The sequence below is a fragment of the Mus pahari genome, chromosome 1 (assembly GCF_900095145.1).
Source record: "Mus pahari chromosome 1, PAHARI_EIJ_v1.1, whole genome shotgun sequence".
Lineage (NCBI taxonomy): Eukaryota > Metazoa > Chordata > Mammalia > Rodentia > Muridae > Mus > Mus pahari.
Genome location: NC_034590.1, coordinates 60509230 through 60517844, shown reverse-complemented (window position 1 = coordinate 60517844; position 8615 = coordinate 60509230). Strand labels below are relative to the sequence as shown.

The 8615-nt window shown below is 39.1% G+C and overlaps 1 protein-coding gene across 1 annotated transcript in view; it reads left to right on the top strand.

Annotated features, from left to right (window-relative positions):
* Tmem135 (transmembrane protein 135) overlaps nt 1-8615 on the top strand; it is a 186545-nt gene that overhangs the window by 36562 nt on the left and 141368 nt on the right. Inside the window, exon 4 of the mRNA XM_021194415.1 lies at nt 8553-8586. Within this exon, the coding sequence (XP_021050074.1) occupies nt 8553-8586 (34 nt within the window). The remainder of the gene's footprint in view (nt 1-8552; nt 8587-8615) is intronic.

Below are 8615 nucleotides of genomic sequence, written 5' to 3'. Positions count from 1 at the left end.
ATATATATATATATATATATATATATATATATATATATATATATATATATATATATATATAACTTATTTCTTATTTTATGTGCACTGATGTTTTACCTGCTAGTATGTGTGAGGGTATTGGTTCCTGGAGTTACATACAGTTGTGAGTTGCCATGTGGGTGCTGGGAGTTGAACCTGGGTCCTCTGGAAGAACAGTCAGTGCTCTTAAACACTGAACCATCTCTCCAGTCCCGTTTTTTGTTTTTTGTTTTTGTTATAGGTTTTGTTGTTGTTCTTTTTGTTTTGGCCTAGTGATACCTACTTACCTACATCTGTCTGTCTGTCTGTCTGTCCATCTATCTATCTATCTCCAACCATCCATCCATCCATCCATCCATTTATCTTTGTCATTGGTTATGCACAACTTTAAAACTGAGGAAAGTAAATATATATATTTTTATCTCCTTATAAGTTATCTTTCTTTGAGTTTTATTTTAAAGAAATTGGTTCAGTGGTTATCTAAAATTACTCATTTGTCCCTAAAAAAGTATATTTTATATGTTATATGTTTGTATTTAAGGTTGTACTAAATATCAAGATCCCTAATAGCTTATTATTAATTTGTTAAACATATTTCAACATCATTGATTTAGTACTAAAATGAAATGTCATTGTTGCTATTATGGGATGAAGACAGACTTTTAACTGGTTTTAGTTCATAGAGAAATCAACAATGTTCATTCAGGTAGACGCAGCCAGTAGGCAGCCAGATATGTGATTCGATTTAGGGGGAAGGAGGAAGTGAAATGAAATTGGAAGCTTTTCTCTACACTGCCATAGAAAACCCCAGGAAAGAGGCTGTCTGGGGTTGAAGCCTAGGAAAGAATATCTTTGAAAGAGTGGGAGAAGCAGGGAAATAGGTTAGGCCGGGATAGTACTTGGGTATTTTATTTGTTGTTGTTGTTTTGTTTTTTTGAAGTAGTAATATTTGTAGTCTCAGTTTTTAAACTTGGAAACATTGACAGTTGAAAACTTTTCTCTGATGATGGAATCATGTGCTGGTCAGCTGTGTGATCACTTTAGTTTCTACTAGATGCAAATGTCTGCATTTTCTCTATGCATAGTACAAACCTAGGAATGTGTCTTATGTTCTCCCGTGCCCTCCCTTCTTTCTTCTCCCTGCTCTTGTCCATTTTACTCTGACATCCCAGCCATCCATCAGTCCACCAGTCCTCCCAGAGTTAAGGGCTCTTTGCCAATTAGTTCCTCCTACCAAGGAAAAGAGGGACACTGAGGTGAGTCCTAATCACATCACTTTGAGCTTCTGAGAGAGCTTTGAAGTTGTTTCCAGGGCTGATTTAAAAACTTGTGCCACAAGAATGGGGCTCATCTTAGCTCAGCCGGAAGCCTGGTAACACCTAGCTTTACCCAGGAGGGCTGCTAAGAAGGAGCCTTTTCTCTCTGACTCTAGGAAATGCCTCCTGGCCAGAAAGAAGTTGTTCTGATTGATTTTTCTTTTTTCAGAATTGCTGTGGAATTTGCTTTGATATTTAGTTTGGCTAAGTTAATGCAGTATGCTTAAAGATGGATTAAATGAAGACTGCAGTTTCATTTTAAGTACACTTTTTGATTGAGTTATTAAGCAGTAAAATAGTTAAGAAACATCTAAGCAGTCAGAGCAAATATAAAAAGGATATAATATGCAAATCAAGGGGTCCTGTGAGTTTGGTGTCTAAGTTCTTGATATACTTGTATTTCCACAGCAAGGTTTTACCACCAATATCTAATGTGCTTGTCCTGTTCAGTGAATGGGACATTCCTGTGACTGAAAGAGGTCCTGCACTTGTCCCTTAGACTGAGAGTTTGTCTTATAGTCTTATACTTTAGAGGACAAGTACTTACACTCTTTTGCCATGTTATACCTCAAATGATTTTCTGAGGTAGTCAAGTAGAGTGTTAATAGAAATAGACTTACACTGTTTGGAAATTGTCATTGTTTCTGTATTATCTCCTTTTCTCTTTGTGGGATGTAAACATGCTTTATATGTGTTGTTAATAATAAAATATGTATTTAGAATTGAGAAGTCTCTGGTCAGCTGCTTAAGATGGAAAGATCTCCAATGCTCATGGATTGGTAGGATTAATATAGTAAAAATGGCCACCTTGCCAGAAGCAATCTACAGATTCGATGCAATCACCATCAAAATTCCAACTCAATTCTTAATAGAGTTAGAAAGAGCAATTCTCAAATTCATTGGAATAACAAAAAGCCCAGGATAGCGAAAACTATTCTCAACAATAAAAGAACCTCTGGGGGAATCACAATCCCCGACCTCAAGCTGTACTACAGAACAATTGTGATAAAAACTGCATGGTACTGGTATAGTGACAGACAGGTAGATCAATGGAACAGAGTTGAAGACCCAGAAATGAACTCACACATGTATGGTCACTTGATCTTTGACAAAGGAACTAAAACCATCCAGTGGAAAAAAAGACAGCATTTTCAACAATGGTACTGATTTAACTGTCAACATGTAGAAGAATTCGAATTGATCCATTCTTATCCCTGTACAGAGCTCAAGTCCAAGTCGATCAAGGAACTCCACATAAAACCAGATACACTGAATCTAATAGAAGAGAAAGTGGGGAAAGCCTCTAGCACATGGGCACAGGGGGGAAAGTTTCTGAACAGAACACCAATAGCTTATGCTCAAAGATCAAGAATCAACAAATGGGACCTCATAAAATTGCAAAGCTTCTGTAAGGCAAAGGACACTGTCAATAGGACAAAACGGCAATCAATGATTGGGAAAAGATCTTTACCAATCCTACATCTGATAGAGGGCTAATATCCAATATATACAAAGAACTCAAGAAATTAGACTCCAGAGAACCAAATAACCCTGTTAAAAAATGGGGTACAGAGCTAAACAGAATTCTCAACTGAGGAAACTTGAATGGCTGAGAAGCACCTAAAGAAATGTTCAATATCCTTAATCNCTCAGGAAGTTAGACTACAGAAAACCAAGTAACCCTATTAATAAATGGGGTACAGAGCTAAACAAAGTATCCTGAGGAATAATCCATGACTGAGAAGCACCTAAAAAAAAAAAAAATGTTCAATATCCTTAGTTATCAGGAAAATGCAAATCAAAACAACCCTGAGATTCCACCTCACACCAGTCAGAATGGCTAAGATCAAAAACTCAGGTGACAGCAAATGCTGGCGAGGATGTGGAGAAAGGAACACTTCTCCATTTCTGGTGGGATTGCAAGCTGGTACAACCCCTCTGGAAATCAGTCTGGGGGTTCCTCAGAAAATTGGTTATAGTACTATAGGACTCAGCTATACCACTCCTGTGCATATACTCAAATGATGCTCTAACATATAACAAGGACACATGCTCCACTATGTTTATAATAACCAGAAGATGGAAAGAACCCAGATGTTCCTCAATAGAGGAATGTGATACAGAAAATGTGGTACATTTACACAATGGAATAGTGTTCAGCTGTTAAAAACAGTGGCTTCAAGAAATTCACAAGTAAATGAATGGATCTAGAAAACATCATCCTGAATGAGGAAACTCAGTCACAAAAGAACACACATGATATGTACTCACTGATAAGTGGATATTAGGCAAAGAGCGTGGAATGCCCACAATGCAACTCATGAACCACATGAAGCTCAAGAAGAAGGAAGACCAAAGAATGTATGCTTCAGTTCTTCTTAGAAGGGGGAACAAAATAATCAAGGGAAGTAGAGGGTGGGAGGGACTTGGGAGGAAGAGAAGAGGGGGAGGGGGAAAAGAGGGGAAGAATCAGATATGGGAGAGATGGAGGAGATGTACAGAGGGTCAGGAAATTGTACAGAGGCATGTAGCAATGGGGGATGGAGATGTGGGGAGGTACTGGGGGATGGCAACCAGAAAGTTTCAGATTCTAGGAAAGCAAGAGCCTCCCAGGACCCCAGAGGCTGAAATAACCCACAAAGTGGAGGGAGATCCTATAGAGACCATATCCAGAGGTTAGGCTTCCAACTCCCCACCCCCCTTCATGTTGAGGGATGGGGCTACCCACCCATCTCCAAAATTTTAACCCAGAATTTCTTCTGTCTAAAGGAAATACAGGGACAGAGTAGAACAGAGACTGAAGCAAAGGGCATCCAGAGATTGCCCCACCTGGGGATTCATCCCACATGAAGACACTAAACCCAGACAGTATTGTGGATGCTAAGAAGTTCTTGCTGACAGGAGCCTGATAGAGCTGTCTCCTGAGAGGCTCTGCCAGATCCTGACCAATACAGATGCAGATGCTTGAAGCCAACCATCAGACTGAGCACAGGGACCTCAGTGGAGGAGTTAGGGGAAGGACTGAAGGAGCTGAAGGGGCCTTATCTGGCATCAGTGGGCGGGGAGGCCATTGGTCCTGTGAAGGCTTGATCCCCCAGTGTAGAGGAATGCTAGGGTGATGAGGCGAGAGTGAATAGGTGGGTAGGGGAGCACCCTCATAGAAGCAGGGTAAGGGAAGATGGGATAGGATGTTTGTAGAAGGGAACAGGGAAAGGGAATAACATTTGAAATGTAAATAAATAAAATATCCAACTAAAGAAAGAGGGAGGAGTTATGGCTGTTATGGTTGTTCTTCCTCAATAGTGCATATAGTGATGACCTTGTTCTTCTTCCTTGTGTGATAGGTTTGAAAGCTATTGAACTGAAGGTCTATAGGCAGCTAGCAGTGATGATTCATCCTGAAAAGAAAAGAAAAAAAAAATCATGATTCCAGGGTGAGGAAGCCCTCAAGGTTTTTGGGACATTGTCAGTAATGCTGAAAGTCAGAAGGAATTATGAGTTAAAATGAGAATGAGCTGAGCTGGTCAGTGAATGAGTTTCTAATGAGGCTACAAGATGACTTCAAGGAGGCAACAGATACTATAATGTGTAGCCAATACAAAGGAAAGTATAGAAGATTTGAGATAGACCAGGAAACTAGGAGAGCCAGATACTGTGCTGAGTGTGATAGGCTCCATCCTGCTAAGGAAGGAGATTTGGGTAGATTCAAGCCTGTTGCTACTCAAGATTGCTACATTGTACTGATGGATAGTCAGATCTATGACATCACAGAGTGAGCAGGATTCCAGCATGAAGGAATCTCTTGGATACCCATGGAGTTCCACATCCCATCTCACTTGGCTCTTGAGTACTCGGTTTTGGTGTTTGGCAGAGGGCCACTCCTGAGGGTCCTGCAGGATTTCTTGAGCTGGATATTTCCAGCCAGATGTACAGTGGGAACTTCTTTGCAGCTGCTCATTGTGGCCCCAGGGCCACTGCAGTTCCCAGTCCTGGAAGTTCAGCATTCCAGGGACAAGCCAGAAGGAAACGATGGGACAAAGTGAGCTGGCCCTTCTAGTGCTGACACCGTTTTCTCCCTCAGATCGATGTCAGGAGCACAGCACAGGAAGGACCTTGACGATTTTATTTTTAAGTATTTTAAAAAGGGAAAATTTAAAATTGTTCTGTCAGTACTAATAGGAATCCTCTGAACTACCCTTCCTTTTCCTTGGCACCCAGGAACTGGTGCTGTCTACAGGAGGTGGCCAGAGCCAAGCCTCTGGGGGTGCTGGACCTAGTCCTGTCAGTATGATGCTGAGGTGTGAGAACTGGGCTTGCCCTGGTGTCTCTAAGCCTTTATTATCATTTACTCTCAGAGCAGATGGCATGCCCCCCTTTAAACTGAGCACATCTTCTTAACCCACTAGAGGTGTGTCTTCATTTTATCATGATAAGTATAGGACCCTAATTTCGGAGATATAGAATTCAGAGTAGAAATTAAGTATTTCCTCTGCTTTTCAACTTTATAAGTAAATCAAAGTAGCTTCAGGCTTGTTATTGATGGCCTGAATGAATCATTTTTAAAAAGCCCTTGGGTGAAGGAGGATAGAGGGGTTCCCAGAGACCCTCTCACAAGCCAAGGGTTTATATTTAAGTTTGTTCATCTTTGTATGTACATTTCTGCTTAAAGCCCAGGGAATTAATCCTTCTGTAAATTATAATTGACAACTTGATAAAAGCAACCTTATAGATATTATCATGACTTAAAACATAAGATTGTGTGTGAGTGTATGTGTGTGTGCGCTCATGTGTTGAGGCTCGAGGACCACATTTGAGGGTCTGTTCTCTCCTTCCTGTGAGGGTCATGGGGAGGGAACTCACGTTGTCAGGATTGATACCAGGTACCTCGACCTTATGAACCATCTCTCAGGCTCACCAGTGATTCATACACACACACAAACACACACACACACACACACACACACACACACACACACACACACGTGTTTGCGTGTCTTATCTTGCTGAGGAACATTTGCAGCAGCTAAGGAGGCAGCATCCCTGAGTTCATAAGTGTATGACTTAGGAACTCCTTACCCTTACCCTTAGGTTGACTGGTTACATTTTACATATTAATGATGCAATTATAACCACATCACTTCTCCCCTCCTGTAACCTTCCCTACACTCCCTCCACCCCAAATTTATGGGCTCTTTTTTCCTTACTTGTTAGTTACACACACACACACACACACACACACACACACACACACACACACACTAACCTGCTGAATTTGTTTAGCTTGCTTAGATGTATATACTTTTAAGGTTGACGAGTTGGTATTGGCTAACAAATTCCCATTCCTGGTGAAGACGAATCCTCCCTCTGTCAACAGCTCTTATTGGCCTGTAGTTTTTTGTCTAGGGGTGAGGTCATGGGAGAGTTCCCCCTTCCTTATTACTCTGTCTATTGGCATTGGCTTTACTTGGGTCTTGTTCAGTCTGCCATATTGTTGGGGTATTATGGATGGAATGTGTCTGTCATTTATAATAGCTTTTCTGTTTCTCTGTCTTTTACAGCCTCTCTGCCCCCTTTTCTATGATATTCCCTGAATTTAAGGGCAGGAATTGTATTGTTAATGTAGCCACTGGGGCTTGGTACCATATACTTTTTTCTCTGCATTTTGACCAGTGTTCTGTGATGGTCTCCATGTATTAAAAATAGTAGCTTCTTTGATGAAGGGTGAGAGCCACACTGCTCTGTAGGTGTGAGAGAAGGTATTTATAATGCAGTTAGGAGTTAAGTTGGTTTAGTAATGTGGTTGTAGTGAGTTCTCCCCTAAGATGCTTGAACTTGCTAGCCCTGGGTGGGTGGTTAGGTTTCTAGTACCAGGCAAGATTTCTTTCCTGTCAGCAGGCCTTAGGTCCAATTAGGTTGATTACTGCCAAGATATGAGTGGGTAATTAATTTCCTTTAGACAATTTTATGTTTAACAAAAGGTGAGCAAATATATAATTCTGTTTTTTCATTTTAGTGCTAAGATACAAGGGAATAAAAGTTAACTAGAACTCTGCTTTCCTAAATTTATTTCATAATTCTTAAGCCATACTGCCTATGTGTAGCTTTGGAAATATTAATCTTAGCTATTTTTAAATAATAAAGTCAAGGATGTATATGATTATGACACAACTGCATCTATTATATTCCATACATAATTGCATATGTAATATTGATATATAAGCCTGGCATGATATTTACATGAAGGTGATGGATGCTAGCAACTTGTTTTATTTTGCAGTACTTTTCCTCTGGGTCCTGAAAGTGCTTGTCATTCAGATCTCAGTGAGATTTTGAATTTTCTGCTTATTATTTGCACACCTGAACTCTTATTAAAGTATGAGACATTTTCTTTAGAGAACAGAATATATATATATATATATATATATATATATATATATATATATAAATATATATATATTTATTTATTTCTCAAATGCACTAAAAGTAAGTAATTTAAGAGCTGCCATTATCTTTGAGACTTGACCTGAGGTCTCATTAAATGTGTTTGATAAAAATATTTTTTTCTGTAGCTGTATTTAGAGAACTTTTGTTCTCCTTTTTACTTAATAATTACTTAGTAATGTGATAAATGGGAGGGTTTGTAATCAGTTACAAATGCATTATAGTTTCTTATGAACAAATTGCACAGTTTCTTTTGTACAAAATAACAAGATAATCTAATGTTTTTGATAACATTGAACTTTTCTGGCCTTGACTTTTTGGCAAGGTAAATCCCTTAGACTTTCTTCTTACTGAATTATGGATCCCCTAGCACAATCAGGATATAGCAAGTGTGTCGGAAGTACCAGCTATTCTACAGGGTGCTTGAATCTAGATATTTGAGACCAGCCTGGCCAATAGAGACTCCATCTCAAAAGGGGGAAATTTTTTTGCGGGTTTTCTAATAATAAAGCAATATTAACTTAAAATATTTATTGACAAACAAGTAGAATCTTATTATGACTTATTATATTACTAGAATGACCTAGAAAATCAATGTAGGATCAGCTCAGCACATTCAAAGGATAACTCAACACAATTTTCTTACTTTCTAATATGTTAGTATTAGTGTGGTTTTAGACTCCTGATAATTCTTTTTGATAGATTTTTTTGATAATGGTAAAGTGATTAAAAAGTCAGATCAAAGCTTAATCTTTCTTTTTTAAAAATTATTTACAGGAGAGGGCTGCTCACAATTTATATGGCCAACTTGGTAAGTAAAGGGTTTTTTTTTTTTTTTTT